This window comes from Typha latifolia, chromosome 1 (assembly GCF_019914945.1).
Source record: "Typha latifolia isolate L0001 chromosome 1, TyphaL0001v2, whole genome shotgun sequence".
NCBI classification, from domain to species: Eukaryota; Viridiplantae; Streptophyta; class Magnoliopsida; order Poales; family Typhaceae; genus Typha; species Typha latifolia.
The window spans coordinates 7,727,942-7,751,249 of record NC_133086.1 but is presented as its reverse complement, the minus strand read 5'-3'; the positions used below and the strand labels follow the sequence as shown (position 1 = coordinate 7,751,249).

The window sequence follows — 23,308 nt, the reverse complement described above, 5'->3', positions numbered from 1 at the left end:
TATTTATAAAAACTTATTATATATTTACATGAATCTCTAATCTATTTTCGTATACATTTAAAATCTATGCTAAGAAATTTCAATAATACTGAACTGATTTGAATCCATTGTCATGTCCTTGAAAATTCTATCCATATAGATATTTTATATGGCAGATCTATAACAGGCTATTTAGTTAAATAATACAATGTTTTTGTATCATAACTTTTATGTCTACTAATAACTACCATTGATTTGTAGCGGACTATTTAGTATAATAATAATACAATGTTTTCATATCACTTTTATCTCTACTAATTATCACCATCCTTTTATATATTGTTCTTTCCCCTACCTGACAAAAATAAAAAAGATTACACCCTTTCGCCAGAGGCCCAGAGCTCATGATCATTGCCACCCTTTCGTAAGAGGTCTCTCACTCTTCTCTATAAATATAGATACATATAGAGAGAAAGAGAGAGATAGTAGAGATAGGGAAAGGGAGGTAGAGATGGCTTCAGGATTCTGGCTACGTCTTCAAGGTTGGTTCTTCTTCTTCTTGCTCGCAGTCTCTTCGATCTCCGAAGCAAGTGAAGTTCTCCCAGTTTCAGCAGGTACTGCATTAACTTATTATAATTAGTGAAAGAAACTAAATGATAGGCTACAAGAAATTCAGAATAAGCACTCATTTTGATGCACGATCGAGTTGCATGGGTATTATACGATTTGATCTTATCGTAGCTGCAATCCTGAAACAGGAGAAAGGGAGGGGAGGTTGCTAGCGGAATACGGCATCGACTACCCTCCAGCAAGTGAGAGCCCAGGAATAATTCATCGGCGTTTGCTACGTGAGTCTGGCTTCACCGGAAATGATGCATGATGCTGCCACCTCCGCCGTCTGATGCGAAGATCGACAGACGGATAGGAGGATGGATGAATAAAAGTTGGGATAATATATAAATATACGTCTATTTCACTTTTCGATGTATTTGATGCTAATAAATTGAAATAAAGTGAAGTTGATGCTTCAATTATCATATGTTTATTAATGTTATTATTATTACTACTACTAGAATATAATAATAGAGGATAGTAAATGCAAATCCATAGTAAACCTTAGTGCAAGGGACAGTTTGTAGAAACCCCATTGTTGTTCTTTATTAACATGTTTCATAAAAAGAATTAATATATGCCAAGTTTATGGGTTCTTACTATATATGTAGCTCAAGAAGTAACACTAAAAGATAACGTCAAATTACCAAATTAATCAGACCATCACTCAATCCCCTGACACAATATTTAAGATACACATCCAGGAGTTTATTACAATATAGATCGATAGCAAAGTATGACAGTAATAAGGATTCAGTCATATGGAGAGGAGGGCATGCATTTGAGGCACTGCAAATATTGATCAAAATAGGCACACAATTTGAAGCACGAGCAGCATGCATGGGTATACCATTTAATCTGATCATAACTGCAATCTTAAAGCAAAGGAAAGGAGGGAGAGAGGTTGCTGGTGAATCAAATGATTGTAAAAGAGGCTATATTAGTATTAGGCTCTATTAAATATATATTAAGTTACACCCATTTTTTTAATAAAGAAGAAACAAAATATATTGTTGTGGAATCACTATGGATCGATCTTATAAGTATCTATATATGTGTATGTATGTACGTATGTACGTATGTATATATCCCTTTTCTACATATTTGATGCTAAAATTGAAATAAAGTGAAGTTGATGATTAAGTCATCACTGGTTCTTGATTAGTATTTTTAATGAAAGGATACATAAAATAGAGGCGGGAGCCTCGGAAAGGAATAAAATGGATGATTTCCGAGTTACAACAAGAACATGGAATAGAGATCAACAAGAACATGAGAGTTCCTTAAAAAATGGAAATGTCGAAGCGACAATTAGTAGCTGGCCATTTAACATGAACAAGTGAGAATATTTAAAATTGAGAGAGAATGAGAGGTATGCCTTCTATAATGTGTGAAAAGTGCTAATGGCATCGCTCAAAGGGAGAAGAGATCAACTTCAAACAATAAAATGATTGATGTGGAGATTAGCAGCCATTCAAATGTTAAAGAGGAGAGCAGCAGCTTCAGCTATTAAAGCATTGTCACAGCTGAGAGGAGCTACTCAAGTGACAATAAAGTGGCCAAGGTGATCACAGAAGCAAGCTGAGAGAATAGCGTTGATACCACCTCAAAAGTCCTGTCAGAATAGAACTTGACAAGTGCCAGACGATCCAAAGCAGGCAACAATCGAGTAAGGAGTACTTTTGTGCCATCAGTAAGGTTCATCAGAAGACCATGGCGGCAGAGGAGGGCTCAACATGGATGGCTCGGCCATTTCAAGCCTTCCTCAACTGCTAGAAGGCATTAGTAGTAAAGGCAAGCTAAAAGTTTTTAGACTTCGACGAAAGTATATCATCCGTTGTCAACGATTCAACGGCAAGCCAAACCTTAGAGAAAGAGAACTGAAAGCCCAAAGTGGTCATGGACTATATCCATCTCATGTATATAGTCGTGACAACATGGGGATTTTGATGGAGCAGAGCCAATGACTAGTACGGCAGGCAATCCCAGAGCATCTTCCAAATGAAGACCTTAATGCAAGGAGCCACAGGCTAAGGAACTCATAAGCATACTTCGACGAGATGTATCCCCATTTGTTCGACCTCCAAATCTACTTATCTGGGAAAGGATAGAGGGGAAGAGGAAAGACAGTAATCAAATGGGAGGAAATCTCACCAAACCACAAGTTTAAGAAACTAGGCTTCCAGGCGAGCTGCGTAGAGAACAACTAAGGGTCCTTCGTATATAATTCAAGTGTCACGGTCGTCTCCAATAAGCTTGATTGAACCCTCTCTAAGTGGCACTGAGAGAGTTGTAGGCTTTAGCAGGGAACATCGTCCCCTTTCATGAGGTCGACCCACCAACAAAATTTGTCGGAGATGAGATTAAAAGACTTCGAGAGCACTCTTAGCCATTCTATTGGTCCTCACGTCACAAAAAATTCATTCTATTCAAACATTTTCAAGTCTTCTACATGTGTATTTGAGAGAGAATACTGCACTATTTTGATTTGATAGAGCACTCGAATTTTAACTTCTTTTTCGTGTGCAAGACAGTTATTATATTCTAAAAGACCAACATCTATTGTTCCAAAAATAACGAATGGAAGAAAGATTAATTTTAAAAATATAGTATTCAATACTAGACTCGACTATATAAAATATTTAATTCTACAATCTGTAAATTTATTTACTTATTTTTTAATCAAATTTTCTATGACTTTTGAAATCATATTATTACAGTAACAAGCTCATGGCGTTTGCAATTCTTCTAGCTGAAAAATATTTTAGCCATATAGCATCCACAGTACATATAGGAGTAGACGAGCTGGTGAGGCTATAGGTTGGGAGAGCTAGGAGAGTGAATTGAATCAGAACAAGTTCAAGGGTCCTGTATATCTCAAGATAATTCAGTCATGGACGCAGTATATAGGATACACCCACAGCAGATATTATTATGAAGTCATCTAAATTGCATCAATTGCTTATTTGAGTTTTATACAGAGCTTCCCAATTTACTTTATTACTTCAAAGCTACCAGCATTTCTTAGTTGATATAGGTTACAGCAGACTGATCAAAGAAAAAATAAGTCAAAATATCAGAAGCTTTCACTGGGAAAGTTTTTAGGCATCTCACAGTCTACAACCATTAACTTAAAGAGGACCATCCTGTTGGGGATCACATCCACTCCACCATCGTTGAGTTACCATCATCGGCACATCAGCAAGGTCTGGTTATAAAAATTTCCCAATCTTCAGATTTGAAAAGAATGCCTGCATGGGGATCTTATTGCTTTAAAGACGGCTTGCTTTTCCCAGCACAGCAGGTTTGAAACTCGCAATTCCGGTGATTTCTCTTGCAGTCACCATGGTGTTGATGTCATAGGTGCCTTCATAGGAATAAATTGGCTCGAGATCACAAAATGCCTACAGAGAGAGGAACGTGAATCAGACTCAATAGTAGCCACAATCAAAAGTTGAACATATTATGGGATGCCAACTTTATCATCTAATTTGGACCACAGATGATACAGACAATCCAGAATCAAATCTAATTGGTTCCAACTCAACAAATCAGCATTATTTGTCGCACAACAGTTCAAACATTATCAAGGATTCTTTTCCAAGGCCAAGCACTTGGGCTCCTTCAGATTTCCCTCCCAAAGGATTTAGTATGTGGTAACTGTCAACATTTTCTCTAAATGCTAAGATCTCAATTTCATCATGGCCTCTTTCAACTTTCACCAGCTCAATTCCAATTCATATCACTTGTATAATGTGCATGACGTTTTTCATAAGTTTTCTCTCAGTTAGCCTCTTTGTGTACTTGGCATCTTCTGAAATTTTTCTCAAGAACATGAAACAGATGTGCTAGTTGCTGTTTCAACAAGAAAGAGAAACAAGCAGGTAGGAACATCAGGCTGTCAAGTGCCATTCAGAAGTTGAACCAGGGTAGGTGCTGATGGGAATAAAACCCCAAGGGAAAATAAACCAAATGGTTATACAAGAATAAGTCATCCCGTAAAGCATCTGTAATTTGCAGAATTCCATATCATTCAGGCACTAACAGTTGCATTAGACATTTAATTACAAGCATCATGTTATCTGAAAAGGTTAACAAATATGCATATTACCGACTACATTTCATCCATAGTGCAAAAAAAGGGGAAAATTCCTCCCTTTAACATGCTTCCAAATAGAGACTTCTTTTTCAGTATATTTGCAAAATTCATTTCAAATTCTTTCACGAGGAAAATGCCCTCTAGTTGGTCTTTTAGCAAAGGTGGGTAAAGGACTAGGGGAGCAGTTTGACAAAAAAGAAATGGAATCTACTAATAATATTACTCGTAGGTAATCAGAGGTGTAAATATGTGAAGAGAAAGAAATTCTCCGCAAAAAGGGTAAAATGTACTGGTGTTATGTCAAAAACCCATTTCAAGAATGATGCTACCTTTAGCTAAAGAGCCATGAGCTTAAAAAACCTTGAACATGCAAATTGCAAAATATCTAAAGTTGAACTGATAACTACTAGAGCAAAATAATAGTGAAAATGATTCAACTAGTCTTAAAGAAATATTCTTGTACCTTTGCCACTAGAAAATCGGCCAATATCCCATTGCCACCCAGTAATTCTCGACCTAGAGAAACTGTCTCCCTTGCCCTTAGTGAAGTCCATGCCTGAAAATCAAGATTGGCAATCACAATCAAAAAAAAAAAAAAAAAAAAAACTTACATTAAGTTAATTGCAGCAGCATTGACAATGAAGAAGTATCTTTTGCAAATAATACACTAACCTTCCCCAAGCTAGCCTGACCAGGAGTCATTTTTCCGGACTCATACAACTTGCAAAGGCGCCAACCAACTAGAATCATAGCTTGGATATTACCAAGCATACGAGCAAGTTTTTCTTGGTTAAGCTGAAATGCTGCTAATGGAGCTCCAAACTGCTTTCTCTCTTTCAGATACCTATTTTAATTTATATTTAAAATGTGGGACACATAGTGCCATAGTAAAAAAATAAAATAAAATAAAATAAAAATATATATATATTTATATATATATATATATATATATATATATGTATGTATGTATGTATGATAAAAAGACATCATACCTATGGCATATGTCAAAAACTCCCATTGAAATGCCAATAGGTTGCCACGCAACCATAATGCGTGAAACAGCAAGAACCTGTTTAAAGAAAGCAAATGGCTAAATAATCCTTTTGAAGTCATGTCCATGGCACCGGAAATTGGAATAAGTGACAAGTGGAAAAGAATGACATAGATGAGCAAACATAAATGATAAATGACAAATGGAAAAGAATGACATAGATGAGAAACATAAATGCGCAGAAAGCACACAAAACAAGGCACAAGAAGCAATTGCATCATGGAATAGAAAGAGAACAATCAAAAGAGGCAAAAAAAAAAGGAAATTATAATTTGCAAGAAGCAAAAATGGAATTGCGTGAGGTAACATCTTTTCTCTGGCATCCTCTTTAAACCTCTCCACTACCATCTCCATAAATCAGATCTTGCCTTCAAATACAGGAATCAGATGCCAACGAAATGAAAAAGAAAATTTGCAACCTCAAAATAAGGAAGTTCTTAGTATTCCAACAAAATAGTTTCGAGAGAAAAGGTCATCCTAAATTCCTAATAGCTCATCAATTTAAATAAGCAAGCATTAATAAAATAACGTTCTCTTCTATTCAAGGGCTATTTCTAGAACAGTGCAATAAAAAGCAAGACAAGTTTATGCTTACAAAAATTTTCTTCTCCAATGAAGATAAACATACCTTGCTTGTATCCTGAAAAGAATTGACGCCTGGCAACTTGTCTTCATCAGGGACAAAGACTTTATTAAAAAGAATATCACCATTCTGAACAATCCTCAGGCCAATTTTGTTTTCCATTTTTGTAGCTTTCAATCCAGGAATTCCTTTCTTCACAATAAATCTAGAAAGCAAAGGAAAGTAACTAATTAAATTGAATAAATTTTGATGCCAGCATTCCTTAGACTTTTCATAATGTAGAGAAACTTGTGATCCTTCTTTCTTCACATGGACAGTTGGACACCAAGGTAGCTCAATACTATACGGTGCAGCAGGTACCTTAGTGAATGTTATTAAAGGAAGCTCCTGGGATTAAAAAAATTCAGTTGGATTACCCATTTATCTGGTTTGTGGTTGTGTTGCGAGCAAAAACAACTAGCACATCTGCGAATGTACTGTTTCCTATCCAGCGCTTTTGGCCATCTATCAACCAACCTCCTGAAACCTGTTGTACAAGATGAATCACATTCTATGATAAGCATTTTAAAATTCCAACAGGTATAAACCCAAACTAGGTCTATCCCATTTCTTTGAAAAGGAAAAAATATCCAACATAGAAGCGAGTGTAATCAGTAGGGGATGTAGCAGAAGTTCTATGGTAAACGTGACTTTAACTTATCAATATAAGTACTTGAGAGTCAAACCTTCGTTGCTGACGTGTTCAAAGCACTTGCATCACTTCCATAGTTCGGCTCAGTCAATGCCTATAAATGTAGATTAATTGATAAAGTCAACTGCTTCCCACCAAACATATTAAATAAGTAACTTGAACTAACCCAACAAGCAACAGTTTGTAACTGGGCTAATGATGGTAGATACTTCTCCTTTTGTGCCTCTGATCCACATAGTGCTACTCTTGACAAAAAGCAAAGAGATACAAAGATATGACTTAGTTTTTAAAACTTACAGTTAAACATTCTAATATAAAATTAGACTTAAAGCAAATGATCAATCAAAGGAGAATTGAACTTTTACCAATTGTAAGCATTGCCAAAGAAGAATGCACCAACATAAATGTGGAACAGCTTGCATCAACCCGGGCAAGTTCAGATATAAGAATAGCACTTCCAGTAATGGAAAGCCCTGGACACCCATAACCCTATGAGAAAGGAAGCGATTAGACTATCTTAGCAACTATGAAAACTCTGCCAAGGATGAAAACTGAGAAGCACCTTGATTGTCCCTCCAGCAACACGTAGATCACCAAGTTTAGGAATAATATGAAAAGGAAACTCTGCCTTCTCCCAGTACTACAAATCAAAAGTTGTATAATTACAGGTAGAAGCATCAACGTAGTATCAATAAAAGAGTAAATATGAACATTTTGTATGGCATCTAATAAGTAATAAGCATAGATTAATGCTAATAATAAGATGTACTTTGCATCTCCTGAAATTCAAGGTCGTAGAAGATTATATGGTGGGATAGAAAATAATGATACACATGATACAAAAAATGCTGCATGACTCAGGGTAACAAAAAGCTCTAAGGCCTTGTTTGCTTTCAGTTTAAACTGGTTCAAGGATCCCTAACTTGATTCAGTAATCAAACATTTTTTTATCTTTTTTATATTTAACTAAGTTCACTATCAAAAAAATCAAAACTAAGAAATGAGATCAATTAATCAAGTTCAGGGCTTAGTCTCAAACCAAACAAGACCAAACAAACAAATATGCAGAAAAATTTGAGAGTTGATAGGGCTGTTTGCCATGCATGCAAACAGATGGACACACAAATGCGCATGCGCTTCACACATGCACACATGTAGATATATGTGTGTATCTCGAGAGTCAAAAGCAACATATGGCACAAGAAAACAGAAGTCTAGTTTATGAAATGGGAATTTGCAACATTGTGGATATACTGAATGGCATCCTTGCTATATAGCTTAAGGTATCTAACAAATGGGAATAATAAGTAGAGAGATACCCCTGCCATTATAGGAGCAACTTCTTTCTCCATAAATTCTCTAACTTTTTTTCGTAGAGCTTTTTCTTCAGTACTCAATAAATCATCAAACTGATAATAGTCCGAAGCTGCAGGTAAGAGAGGAATGACTTATTACAAAAATAAGAAAGATTGGACCAGTGCATTGACTTGCAATAGGAAAGTGTAAAATACATAGAAATATACCACTCCAAAAGAGAGTCTAAAATACTATTGGTTTCTATTTGCTACTTTGTAGTTTATGATATCTTCTGTGTAAGGGGCTAAAAAAGGCAAGCACCATATACAATCAGGATTTAGATCCTTCAAGTGCATATTACACACCATCTAACTTTAGCATTGTTATAAAACACACTCACCTTACCACCTAGGAAACTTCATAAAACAGAATATGCCTGTACTCCCCTTAGGTCCCTCATAGGTATCTGCTTTATTATCTTGTAACATGTTATCTTTCTGTTGGTTGACCGTGGAATTAAAACTCGTTGTAGCTGTTCGTAAAATTGTGGGTTCTAATGACTTTGATATCTCTTAATGGAAATGCATTAATTTATTTTATCGACTATATTACTAATTTTAACCACCGCTTTAAACCATTATTTATTTTATTTGTGTATTCTATAGGTCCGCATACATATCCACCTAGCACCTAGGAGTTCAATGACCCCTTGCCAGCACGTTTGCTGCCAAACCTTGAAATTAGGTATAACTGCATCTTACCTTTATGATTGTTAAAGGAAAATTTCATCACATAATAAAAATGATGCATCACTAATTTGATAACAGTATTATACTTTTAAAGTCCAATAAAAGATATTATATAAATTAATATGAGACCATGAAAAGAAATGTTCCAATGGCCAAGGCACCAAACAATAAAATAAAGTTTATTACATCAGTTATCTGACCTTCAACATAATTTCAGAATCCTACTATTTCTTGACCAAACTGGGTGAGGGTGAAAAAAAATAATCAGAAGAAGGAAAAATGCCCAAGATGCTAATGCCTAATACCAAAACTAATTGGTCCAACTACAAACGAAATGGGTCATACTAATCGTAAAGAGACCTAAAGAGTAAAGATAAGTGGAGTGCTCTTATTAATTGATAGACATTGTCATTCTACATCCAAATGACTATCTACATCTCATCTGACATCAATAATGACGTCCATTCATGGATGTCACTGGAAAAGGAAAAGAAGAATCTCCGTAGAATTCTTATGTTGTCACCTTGAAGAAAGTACTGGCATACTGGAAGATCAAATGTCAATAAATTCACCGTAATTTTGACCATTCCATTAGTTTAGAAACCTAAACTCAACACTCAACTACACGGGTCAAATTTACAGATCAAGAGAACAACATCAAGATGTCAGGTTCTCAATCTAAAGTTGAACATACATGTCTATGAACTGAGTTCACTAATATCATCCATATACAAGCAAACTATTATCCTTTTATAAGGCAATCAATGAATATTTAGACTGAAGAAATCTACAACCTTCATTATTCCCACTTCCTCTGTCACTTCATTTCAATTACAACTAAGCTCAGTACTTCAAATTGTCATAGAAATGCCAGACCGCCATCTTTCCTAAATCCCGGACAAATCATTCATAAAGTTCCTTGAAACTGATGCTATTAAGATCGAAAATAACACAAACAGGATCACTGATAATTCCGCCATTCCACAAGTAGGCGGTACTCCCAAAATAGTTTCAACTGATATTTCGGTCATAACTAGGTGTATTTAACTCCTCAACTTATCAAAATAAAAGATAACTTCTACTTTCTAATAGCCAAAAAGCAACGAAAAGAAGTACAACAAATCGTACCTAAAGGTGGGAAGATAGAAGCAGGCGTTGCCTGGGGAAAAGCCACAGAGATGTCTAGTGATCCACTATGCGAATCCACGCCATCGTTGGAACGATCCCCTGGAACCATTAAAGCACATAACTTTACCACCTACTTGGATCACACAGTGATTCGAACGCAAAGCAACCATCTATAATCCAATCGAAAACTTATAATCTTCGCAAGATTCTACCTTGATTCCTGGAACCGGCGGCCATGGCTGGAGACTGGGAAACGGCTCGAGAGATAGGAATTCTTCTCCTAGGGTTTCTCTGGATCGGAAAAGAAGCCGAGAATGAGGGAGAGGACGCAAGGAGATGGCGAAGGCGGGGAATTTAAGAAGAGGAGCCAGATCGGTGTTTACTGTTCGCTGTTTGGGCACGGAGATAGAGACGACCGAAGCGTAGGCGATGACGACATGGGCGAGCTCGATGCACACGCAAGCTTATCTCAAACGGTTTCGAATCCTCTCCTGCGTGGAGATCCAATAAAGCAACAAAAGTCCATCCCTCACAAGTTATCTATCTAAACTAACCGCACCACTGAGCTATCAACTATGCCGAACTGTTAGCCAACTCATCAAACTACCAAACAACTTTTCCATAATAATTATTTTAGAGTTAGAGTTGATCTCCTTGGTTGTGAGAAAATGTACTTACCAACTCTTTTCCATAAGGATCTGTAACCCGCTAACTTGCAAAGTAGAGGTACATATTAGATTAGCTCATCCTACTTGAGTATTACCTCTAACTCCTCCAATAGTTGGGCTCATCTCCTTATACAATTTGTTTTGCCACTCTTCTACCCTTTCTACTAGCCCAGTTGGTCATCCTATTCACTTCCCTATAAATATGACAAAATTTAACTATATGAATACCTTCATTAATTCAAGACACTCCGCTATAACACCACGTAGCTGCCACGACGTCACCCTCTTTCCTTACAGAATTTGTATGATGACTTATGCATCTAATTCCACCATTAACTTATCAACTCTACCTATGAGCTACACATAGTCCGACAGCAATCATCGAGGCTTCGCTGAAGGACGAGGACACTTTGCTCATGGGCTCTGCTTCCACTTTCACTACTTGTCTCCTCTCGTTGCGAATGATATAGTCTGCACTGCCTTGGTACTCCTTTTCATCATATGCCCCATCAGAGTTGAGCTTTAGCTAGCCAGCTGGTGGTGGCTCCCACCTTGCCCTTCGACCAGCGCTACTTTGACTGCACTCGCCCTCGGCTTCTCACATATATTCCTTGGCTAACTGCACCACTAGCCCGACTACAACTATAACAAGACCTCCTATCTCCCGAAAGGCCCTACCATTTCGAGCTTTCCATATCTCCCACATGGATGAAGCTATGACAACCTAAATTGAGTTATCCCGACCTTTGCCATTGTCCTAGTCCATGATAATCTAGTTTTTGTCGATCTTGGCATATAACAACCTGCGCATCTTTAGGATCTCGTCCACCAGACCCCAGACCTCCTTTGCAAAACGACAACCATATAGTAGATGGTTAATATATTCTTGAAGAAGCCCACACTTCTTATCTAGGTCGCAATTGATGTTATATAAGAATGCCCTTATAGGCAGTCGAACCCAAGAGACTTTCCAGATGAAAAGTCTGACCCAAGGCGCCAGCTCTAGAGCCCACAGCTTTGCCTAGCCTTGCCAGTTGTCCTCAAAAATTTATAAATGGACTTTGTCTTTGCTTCGCCGTTCTCATCCGGGGCCCATATCCATGTGTCCTTCAGGCCAAAACTGCTATAGTGTAAAGAACATATCTAGAATGCAAGGTCTTCCCCAAAATAGTTCAGCAACTTCTCCACATTCCAGCATCGATTTGTTTGGAGCTCCTTGCTTCGGAATGCTCATTCCAGCATCCTGACGTGTACAAAACATGGGACCCAATTAAGTGGCATCTCTAGGATCCATGGGTCCATCATCACCAATGTGTTCCATCCATCACCAATGATTTTCCTAAAGCCACCCAGTTAAGGCCTCTCCACACCTACGATATATTCTTCTCAAACCCCATTCTCCAAAGGAACAACTCCCCATACTTCTGTAAAAAAAATTTAATCCAAGGAACCTATTTTCGTTGGAGCACACTAAGGATATGCTTCCCCATCAAGGCCTTCCTTGTCGTACACAAACATCTGAGTCTGAGACCACCTTCCACATTCGGTGTAGTAATGGTATCCCACCTTATAAGGTGAAGGCCCCTCCTGCCAGCCGCTTTCTCCCATATGAAGGCTCACAAGGTCTTCATGATGGCATTGAGCACTGTGTTTGACAGCCAAGTTGACCCCATCCTGTAGTACGAAATGGTTGAGAACACACTCTGGACCAGTCACCCTATCCGCCAAGAATAGGGTGCTTCTTTTCCAACAAGCAAGTTTTTGCTTCACCCTCTCGATGAGGTCTTGATGCCCAAGGACATCTTGGCGAGCTTTAGTGATAGCTTATTTGCCAACCTAGACTGAGCTTACTCCTCCATCCACAGGGGCATGAACAATTCCGACTTCTCTGTATTTATCTTCTGGTTAGTTAGTTTGGTGTAGGTGTTCATGGTTTCCAATAGAGCCTCTGCATTCTCCTCGTTCGCTCGGAGCACCACCAATAAGTCATCCGCATAAATGAGGTGAGAAACTTGGCCCTCACCAGTTCGAAAGCCCTCCACCGTTCCTTCCATTATTTTCTCATTGAATAGAGTGGTGAAGATTTGCGAGCAAAGGATGAAAATGGTGAGAGCGGATCACCTTAGTGAAGATCTCTACGCAAGTTGATCCAATCACTAGGCTGCTGGCCATTCACCATAATACCAAACCACAATAAAGCAACGCACACCGCGATCTAGTCTCTCCATTTTGCTGAGAATTTTATTAGTTTTAGTGAGTGACCAATCACCTCCCAAGACATCTAATCATAAGTCTTCTCCATGTTTAGCTTGGCCATCACCATTGAAGGCCTATAGCGATCTCACACTAGAGAGTGAGCCATTTCCTAAGTTGCTAGGGTATTGTCGTGTATCGATCTCCTAGCAACAAAGGCCGCTTGCTCCACTCGGATAGCTTTAACAATAATGGCTTCAAACGGTGCACTAAAATCTTGGTGATCACCTTATATGTCATGTTGCATAAGGCAATAGGGCGGTAGTCCTTTTTAGAGACCCCCTTCTTAGGAATCAACATGATGTATATGTATGTACAACCCCAACTTGCCAACAGAGCCCCCCTTTCGAAGAATTGTATCATCCTCGCACAAAAGTTTGGCCCTAGTGGCTTAAGATATTTTTGGGAATAATTCTATTTAGATCGTGGAACTATTACTATTTTATATATATATTTTTTAAAATTTATTTACTATATGCATCTATTAAAATAAGAAAAATATTTATATATACCTACTTGAACTTAAAAAAAAGTAACTATACGGACATCTAATTTTTTTTTAAAAATAGATCAAAAAGTGTATGCAATAAAATAAATAGTTAAGAGAGTATAGACAGAAAATAATAATAATTTAAGGGGATATAAATAAAATTATCTTTTTTTTTTCCAATAGAAATCTAGTCTACAAGAGATTGAAAGGAGTCACGCAGTACTTGTTTGATTTGATTTATAGCACAAGTATTCATACAATTTCTTATTATATGTTTGGTAGATGTTATCCTCAAGTCATCACTTTGGACTGGATTATTGTCGGATCCTAATTTATGTTGCAATTTTCCAAGTAAAGTGGGTTGGTGAGTAAAAGATGACCAAAACTTTCCTCTTGGAAAAAAAAAATTGTCAAAAATTAAGCTCATGTGATAGGAGTTTGGATAAGTTCACATAGAAGGAATTTTTAACTTCAAGTGGGATTTTGTTTGTTTGTTCGTTATTGTTTATTTTTTTAATTCCTTTTGAGAGAGAGAAGTGAGTACTCATAATTCTATCCCATTAAATATCGATGTCATTATAATTCAAATCCAAATGTGCTCATATAATATATATAAGCATCTTTAATTAATGGAGTTCTCTCATTGGCAAGAGAGAAACTGATCTGATTAAAATTGATATAAAAGCTGCTAATACATTTATTAGTAGTTTTTATGTAATGTTATTAAAACTCTGAAACGGTTTGCTTGATTCTTCGTCAATGCATTGTTTTTCATGCTTAGCACCCAACAAGGACCCTTTCTACTCATGAATCAAAGTTGTAATCAGTTGATTAAAATTAATAGTATATTATACTGTTTAATTTATCAAGGGATAGAAATTTCTTTCAATAAAAATAATTTGTTTATATTCAATCATTGCTCTAGAAGTATGACTCAACTACTACGATTCAATAACCTTCTCAATTCTCCCTGTCAAAGTTTTTAACCGGATTAGTCAATTTTAGTCCTTGCGATTATTAATAATACATTATTTTAATGTATATTTTTTATTGAGTTTTTAACTATTCTATGTCTTCTAAATTATTGACCCACTTTTTAATGCAAGTTGCGGATTGATTCAGCATATATATATATATATTAGATTAGTCTCCTTGAAAGCTATTTGGATAAGATGTCTCGTTGGCCCAAATGGAATAGAACTTTTCAGCGTCAAGCAAGGGGGCATTCAACCAAAGTTAAGTACATTAAAAGCTATTCGATAAGAAATTAAGATGTCTCATTCGCCCAAATGGTCATAGATTTTAGGAGTACTTATTATGTTCTTGGAATACCACAGTTAGCATATGTGGTTCCACGATCCACAGGACGTGGCGAAAAGGAACAAAAGTTCACAAAGGGATAGGGGTGTAAATGAGCGAGCCGACTTTGGCTCAGGCTCGGCTTGCAATTAACTTTGAGCCTTGGAATTAGGCTCAGGCTCGGCTCAGCTCAACTTGAGCCGAGCCCGAGCTCGAGCAGATAGGGGTGTAAATGAGCGAGCCGACTTTGGCTCAAGGTTCGTTTGCAATTAACTTTGAGCCTTGGAATTAGGCTCAGGCTCGGCTCAGCTCAACTCGAGTTGAGCCCGAGCCCGAGCCGGGCCAGACCGAGCCTGAGCCAAGCTCAAGCCTAAAATGAGCTTTTATCATTAAGTCTCATTCAAGCTGAGACGGATCGAGCCCAAACCGAGCCAAAGAAAAAGAAGAAGAAGGAGGAGGAGAAGGAGGAGGAGGAGGAAGAGGGGGGCACCGCAATTGCTTATCGCTGCCGAAGGAGGAGGAGGCGACATCGCGGCAGCTTGCCATTGTGGAAGAAAAAGAAGAAGGAGAAGGAGGAGGAGCGGGGCACCGTGGTTGCTTGCCACTGTCGAAGGAGGAGGGAGGCAGCACGCAACGGCTTGCCGCTGCCAAAGAAGAAGAAAAAGAAGGAGGAGGAGGAGGCAAGGCACCATGGCAGCTTGTCGCTGCCGAAGGAGGAGAAGGCGGCACCGTTGCTGCAGAAGAAGAGGAGGAGGAGGAGGAAGAGGAGGCAGGGCACCGCGGCTACAGAAGAAGAAGAAGAAGAAGAAGAAGAAGAATGAGGAGGAGGAAGAGGCGGCGCACCATGGTGGAGGATGAGGTGGGCATTGACGCACTACGGCGAAGGACGAGGCGGAGATTTGGGAATTAGGGTTTATCTCATCCCTTTTATACCGAACCTATCGAGCCGAGCCTGAGCGAGCCGGCTCCAGCTCAAGCTCGGCTCGATATTAATTTCGAGTTGGTTTTAGCGGCTCGAGCTCGGCTCAGCTTTAACCGAGCCGGGCTGGACTCAAGCTTCAGCCAAGCCAAGCTCGAGCCAAGCCCGAGCTGCTCGTCGAGCTTGACAGCCCTACAAAGGGAGAAATAGGAATCTTGAGAGAGAAGAATCTAATCAAGTGAAAAATATCAGAGCAAAAAACAAAAAAGGAAAAACAATAAAAACACAAATAACCAAGATCATCATTAGTAACATCTAAACCAGCTAGAGTCACAGGTGATCTTTCCTGCATTTGCTGCTGAATCCCCTTCCAAAATATGGATTATGGGTCCATGAAATCATCAAACTGGAGCTTAAGTCATTGATTTGAAGATAGCAACACAATAAGGTAGAGCACACCAAACCTGAGGGATAGATGGACAAACTGACACTAGATACCAGATACAAACAATTGAGCAGGGTTATAGTACTTGCTGCTCTCATGAACTATTAGTCTTTTGGAGTTCTCGACCCTGCAGTCTTTTATGGAAAACACTAACAGTTTGCAGTTTTTGTCATGACTCATGAGGACATCTATCATCTTGAGGAAGATAATAGTGACATCAAGTAGTCCAACTTCTTAATACCCTATTGGCGCTCGATCTGAATGGTCACATGACTGATGTTATACTCTCTCCTAATATACCCTACAACCTCATCAAGCACAAGATCAGCATCTGCCTCTTTTGTGATAGTGACATGGCATGCTAGAAGGACCTTCCCCACTGTGATGGCCCAAATGTGCAGCTCATGGATGGCGACCACGCCATCCATCTCACAGAGCCCCTTCTCGAGCCTGGTTGCATCAATCTCACGTGGGGTGCTCTCCATGAGGACCTCTAGTATGTTCCTCAACATCTTGATTGTAGTCACTAGTATGATCACAGAGAAGATGAGCGTGCATATGAGATCAATGATCTTCCATTCAGGCTTGTACCATATGATGGCCCCTCCAACCATCACCCCTATGCTCTGGATGGTGTCTCCCAGCACATGCAGATATGCGCTGTGCACATTAATGTTTCGTCGCTTTTCCTTCTTATTTTCCTGGTGACTAGAACTATGACTGGCAGAATCTTCTGGGTGCTTAAGAAATGGTTCTAGCTCGTCTTTGCACACTTCCTCCCTTGAGTGATGGTGATGGGTTGTGATGGTAATGCCATGGTCATGATAATGTTCTCTACCATGTGCATGGTCATGCTCATGTTTGTTGTCAAGATGGTACTGATCATCATCAGACTCATTGTTACTGTGATCATGTCCAGCATGGCCATGGCTGTGGTCACCATGGCTATGGTCATCACCTAGCAACACAGTCATGGCAATGTTGACCAACAGACCGAAGGCTGAGACAGCAAACATCCAGAAGCCTTGGACCTCTCCGTTTTCATGAATTAGTCTTGCAATGGCTTCATAAACCAGTATGCCAGCTAGAAGCCATATGAGCTGAATAGAAACTAGTGCGCCAAGAATTTCTATTCTAAAGAAGCCATATGACTGCTGCGGTGTTGCTTCCCATCCAGATGCCCACAGTGAAAATAAAGAGATTGCAAAAGCTGCAACATCTGAAAGGAGATGAGCAGCATCAGTTAAGATTGCAAGGCTGTTTGCCTTAATGCCACCAACCACTTCGACACTCATGAATATGATGCAAAGCACAACAGCAATTAGAAGCTTCCTCATAGAAGCAGATCTCTCTTTGGCCTCTTTTGTGTTGGCTTTTGAACTGGAGAAATCACAAGCAGCACGTCCACAGATCTTGGTTCCACCAACTCCAGATGCACTAGCAGGCACATCTATGTTTGCTTCAATAATCTGAGCTGTGGCGGCGGTCTGCCTATCCATCTATAGAAAGCCAGTGAACACAATGAATAAGGTATCTTGAACAAAAGATTTAACTTACACTTCTACAAGGAGAAATGATTAAAAAATTCTTCTATTAATAGCAAACCATAAGAAACCAAAAATGCAGCATTAGCAGCGATGACCATCAGTAGTTATGAATGATGAAATTGATGTTTCATTTGCTGAAAAAAGCATTGAAGACTAAACAGAAGTCCAAACCCACAAAATGAGTGCTACTACCGTCCCGGTAAACAGAAAAACAATACACAGCTCTTGAATATTCAGCTTCAAAATAGCATATCTACTGCAGTCCTAATCAAGCCGAATGGCATAAATCTTTCCTTAAAGAAACTAGAACGCTATGAATTAGAACTTCCAATTTGTTCATCAACGTGCATATAGATATGAATGACTAGCGGCTAGCCTATCTCTCCAACTTATTGTGAATCCATCCAAAAAGTTATCAACTTAGTACCTAATAATTAACTTTACAATAGTTTGTATCTTTGTTTAAGGCACTGTTCTTCCATATCCAGTTGGCACAACATATCAGAAATTTGGCAGATGCAATTTGTCTGAAAATATCAGCTGAAGCAGTACAAGTTTCTCAACTGAAATTTCTCATACTTCTTGGGTGCATCTCTTCTACGATTAAAGTTAAAGGCCAATTTCAGTGGCCAAAAAATAGTATGGCGGAAGCAAATACCTTACATATTCATATTATCAAATAAGTTGCAAAAGAAAAGAAAAGAAAGGAAAGACACACAGTTTCAGCTAAGTTAATATACACCGAATTTTATGGAACCAATAAAATAAAAACAATGTTTTATGCTAGATATTTAATACAAGTTAAAGATAACTCTTGTTCCAGATCACAATAGCAAGAGCACGAGCAGTAAGAATCAGTGTTGGACATGCCCATATATCACTAATCCTGCATCTGCAAATTTCCTCAATTCAACTGTAAGATTCTCAACTTCCATATGTGTGGACTTGTTCATGACTCCATTCCTTCAGGCACGATGATCCATCTTCAAGATTCTTTGACAGTGTGTAGGTAACATTTCAGAAAATGAAACAGTAAACAACTGTTATAGCAAATGATGGAACAAGCTCCTTGTGGATACTCTCAAATCTCAATGGCTTTTTATTCTAAGTAAAACAGTATTAGACCCTCAATTCTCATTTTGAAAAGTTAGAAACTTAGAACTCATTTTTATTTTGAGTAGCATTAGTTCCTCTGGAATTAAGACTAGCAACTCTGAAACCTCAACCTAAGAAACACAAATGTATCAAGGAGATATTGTCTAGAATGCAGAAATTTGATCGCTAGAATGCATATTATCCTGTGGTTCAACTTTAACAAGAGAAAGCATAAACTAGATAGAACTTCAGCAAATCCTTTGGGAAGGTATAACAGAAAATACATTAAGTGCTAACTGGACTATCCTATCTGACTTACATCTATTAGAGGTCTAAATGTCTTAAGGCTTTGCAAAAAAAGAACAACCACTTAGTTTCCACTTACGACTTATATCTATTAGGGTTCTAATTGTTTTAATTTCACGTAAATCGGAGGTCGGGATGAAAAGATATAAATAAAATAGTGAAGGAAGATCAAAACATGACAGATTGATAAATATTCGACGTTGCGGCGGTCGTCGAATAATGGCGGACAACCAAGGGTGGTGAAAAACGGCCCTATAGTAGGGTAGTTCATGTTGGAGTTTAGTAGCTAGGTTTAAATGCTTGGAAGAGTTCTATGGTTTCGATCTACTCCTATAAAGATAAAGACGATCTAACGGCTATGATAAGACGATAAATGTGATAATAAAAAAAATAACTGAACTCAATTAATGATTAATGATTGCATAATTGCATGCTTGGATGATTGGATAAATAAACAAAGAAACTTAATCACTTTATATATAGATGTTGGGTACAATAAATCCTACTTAGATTAGCCCTAAAGATTTATACGACTCAAACTAAGAAATATCTCAGAGACTTATATGACTTAATTAGATTTGTCTTCATAGCTTAGATGACTTAATTAGACTCGTCTTAAGGGCTTACATAAATATAAATCAATTAAAAGATAAATAGACTTAATCCATCAAGCCTAATGTCCACATGATGCGATTCAATCTAACTCGGTTCATATCAAAGTTCAGATATGAAAAGAGTATCTTTGTTATCCGCCATCACTAGGCCTGTCCAAAAAGATCGTGGGCTCGTGAGGCTCGCGAGCTCGGCTCAAGCTTTAAATAAGCTAAGCCAAGCCCAAAAATCAAGCTTGAAAGAATTGTTGAATCGAACCAAGCCAGCATTGGCTCGCTCAGGCTCGGCTCGATTAGGCTTGGTTATATATATATATATATATATATAAGGAGAAAACCTCAACTTTCTCCCCAAACCCGTTGCCTATCCCAATCGACACTGCCTAAGGCCCAAACCCTCCACCGAAACCCCACCGGCTTCTCCGATCACCAAAAGTGATCATCTCCTTCACCACTAAGGCACCGACAACGATCATCTCTATCTTCACCATATATATATATATATAAGGAGAAAACCCTAGCTTTCTCCCCAAACCCATTGCCTATCCCAATCGACACCGCCTAAGACCCAAATCCTCCATCGAAACCCCACCAACTTCTCCGATCACCAAAAGCAACCATCTCCTTCACCACTAAGGCACCGACAACGATCATCTCTATCTTCACCATATATATATATATATATATATATATATGAGGAGAAAACCCTAGCTTTCTCCCCAAATCCATTGCCTATCCCAATCGGCACCACCCAAGGCCCAAACCCTCCACCGAAACCCCACCAGCTTCTTCGGTCACCAAAAGCGACCATCTTCTTCTTCATTACCGAGGCACCGACGACGATCATCTCTATCTTCACCACCGAGGCGCCGACAGTCAATTCTCTCTCGTCTCCACCGGACCACCGAAACCTCATCTTCATCACTAAGGCGACATCAACGGCGAGTCAACAACCATCTCCTTCTTCACTATCGACGGCGACCATGATGAATATACCCTAGCTCATTCAGCCCACGAGCAGGCGAGCCGAGCTGGGTCTAGCTCGCTAAGGCTCGGCTGGTTTACACCCTTAGCCATCACCTGACTACATGAAAATGGCACGAAAGAATCTAAAATCAAAAATCTTGACCCGGTTATGCTTGATCAAGAACATGGTTTCCCTCCTTCAAAGAAATTCCTACTTTGCTTGCTATGAAATCTCTCTCTACTCTCTGCGTTATATATAATTGAATATCATGATTAAACACCGGCAAGTCTAACGTCAAAAGTATCTAAACTCAAGGTATTACAATAGAAAAGGAGCAAAATTTCCACAAGGTAGTACAAAGGCTCGGCCTCTAATAGATTATAAAAGTAAAAGAAAAAGGAAAAAACCTACATCTTCTTTCCTATACATATTGTGTGCAATTTCAAGCTTTCCATTACAAATAGATTTGGCTATGCACATCGAGAGATATCAGACAGATATGCACAAAATAAAGAACAAAAAAAAAATGTTTCCCAGAATCGAGGGAAAGTATTTACCAATCTAATTACCATTTATAAGGAAAAACGCGACCAAGTCGTACACCCAAATCTAAAAAATCAACATCAAGCATCACAACAGAGAAATAACTCTATCGAAAATGCCCAAATGAACTAATAAACAACCTGCAGCTTGATGAGAATAAACCAAGAGGCACATCAAAATAGTATCTTGCACGGGAAAACCTTACATCTGGTAGCATTCCAAGATGGCAACCCGCGGGATCATCAGACACAGCCCGGCGGTTGGGCGACTTTATAGCCCCTCGTTCACCGTCCGCCACGTGGCGGGTTACAGCTGGAAACACCAAGAGGCGCCTCGTGCCGCTCCGTGGGACCCAGCATGTATTTGCTCACGAGTCACGAGGGCGAGAGGAGATTCTGGTGGGAAGGAAGAGGACGACGGGCATAAGCGCATGAAAGGTGTTTGTCTTTTTGCCTCGCCATCATGTATCTAGCGTGAGGGCATGCAGAATCCTCGCGCTTTGTTCGGCCTTTCAGTTTTCGCCGTTCCGTGACATGAAATGAAATACGAGTAGAGCTCCTTTTAGCACCAAAATCGCGATTAGCTCCAACTATTTTTTTTTTATAATCTCATTTGAGGTATATTAAATGGATTCTACCAGATTGGGTGTTTGATTATAAATTGTAATATTAGTATTAGTATTATAATCTTTAATATATAAGTATTAGCATTATAATACTTATAGTGGATGATTGAGGAGAGAAGGTGAAAAGAAATTGAAACGATAGTTAATTCATTCTTTCAGTGTTTTTGTATAATAAAAAATACTTATAAGATAAAACATCGGATTCATCTATGAGTAAAATGCTGAATTTATTAACATTTTATAGCTACAGTACCATAATTTTTTTGATATTAAGTTTAGAGTATATTCTATTCTTATAAATAAAGTTTAGAAGAGCTATTTGGTTAGAAAAATAAAAAATAAAATAAAAACTCCACCTCGACTTTTTAGAAGCTCCAACTTGTCCATACACTCATAATTTTCAAAAGCTGCTGCTTTTATTCTTTGAGGGTGATAGATTCTGTCGATGCAAATACTACAAAGTAATGCGGATAAGGAAAGAAGAAGGGCTACCATAATATGCTTCTTGCGAAAAAGAGCAGCATTATTGGAGAGGGACCACTCGGAAGGCCCAGTCCCAGAAGTGATCATTGGAGAGTCAAGTCAACTTTACGTATCAAAAGGAACTCATATCGATCAAGGAACATTGAAGTGATTTTAAGTTTTGTCACTTATCACCCTAGAGGTGATCATCAGGCAGACCGGATGGGGTTCATATAGGACTTTTGAGCTGAGTTTTTTGTTCGTCTGTTCGCTCGTTAATCATTTAAGCCGAGCTAGGTTTGGGTTGGGAGATATTGAGCTCGAGCTGAGCTTAATAGGCCGAGCCGATGAACTTTATTTTAACAGTATTACTATAGCGGTAAAACATTTTTTTATTACCTTTGATAGGGAAATAGTAATGTAGTGGTTTTCAAAACATCAAATTTTTGATAAGGGATTAAATAAGCATAGAAAACATACGGATGGGCTTGTTGGTGGGCTTCAAGAGCCGGGCTATGAGCAAGCATGATTGACTAGGTTGTGAGCAACTATAGCGGGTCGGGTTTTCGAACTAGGTTGAGCGAACAAAGGATGTTTTGTATGCAAGGGCTGAGTTGGGTCCAAACCTTAGCCTAACCGAGATCGAGTAGGCTGGCCTGATTGATCACCTCTCTTTTTTCTTTTCTTTTTTATAATTTAAGAGCCTAAAGATTAGATATGAGCTAAACAAATAATCGATCTTCTCTATATATAGATGCACTTAAATATCACCTAGTTTTAGCTAACATACTAAGTCATCCAGTCTAGGCTTCAAGCTGCATGTGTAGCTAAATTATTGCTCCAAACTAAATACTGATGAGGTTTTGCTCTATGCCATCGTGAGCTACTCC

General features: G+C 38.6%; 2 protein-coding genes across 5 annotated transcripts; both read right to left on the bottom strand.

The window, feature by feature from the left end:
* Positions 1-3,520: 3,520 nt before the first annotated feature.
* Positions 3,521-10,677, bottom strand: LOC140799482 (acyl-coenzyme A oxidase 4, peroxisomal-like). The gene is made up of 13 exons (XM_073153817.1): positions 10,401-10,677; positions 10,189-10,287; positions 8,335-8,441; positions 7,578-7,655; positions 7,381-7,504; positions 7,182-7,255; positions 7,050-7,109; positions 6,741-6,850; positions 6,370-6,529; positions 5,683-5,759; positions 5,363-5,534; positions 5,154-5,246; positions 3,521-3,995 (listed from the first exon to the last, which is right to left on the bottom strand). Exons 1-13 carry the CDS (start codon positions 10,423-10,425, stop codon positions 3,864-3,866), a joined length of 1,311 nt encoding a protein of 436 aa, XP_073009918.1. The 5' UTR covers positions 10,426-10,677; the 3' UTR covers positions 3,521-3,863.
* Positions 10,678-16,215: 5,538 nt separating this feature from the next.
* Positions 16,216-21,915, bottom strand: LOC140790872 (metal tolerance protein 1-like). 4 transcript variants are annotated; one of them, XM_073141187.1, is made up of 2 exons: positions 21,537-21,915; positions 16,216-17,761 (listed from the first exon to the last, which is right to left on the bottom strand). In XM_073141187.1, the coding sequence occupies exons 1-2, from the start codon at positions 21,546-21,548 to the stop codon at positions 16,505-16,507; spliced, it is 1,269 nt and encodes a 422-aa protein (XP_072997288.1). In that variant the 5' UTR covers positions 21,549-21,915; the 3' UTR covers positions 16,216-16,504. The 4 variants fall into 4 exon arrangements, with proteins under 4 accessions (XP_072997288.1, XP_072997296.1, XP_072997303.1 ...); XM_073141195.1 differs by having other exon boundaries at positions 21,472-21,582; XM_073141202.1 differs by lacking the exon at positions 21,537-21,915 and adding an exon at positions 21,358-21,486.
* Between the last annotated feature and the right edge of the window lie 1,393 nt (positions 21,916-23,308).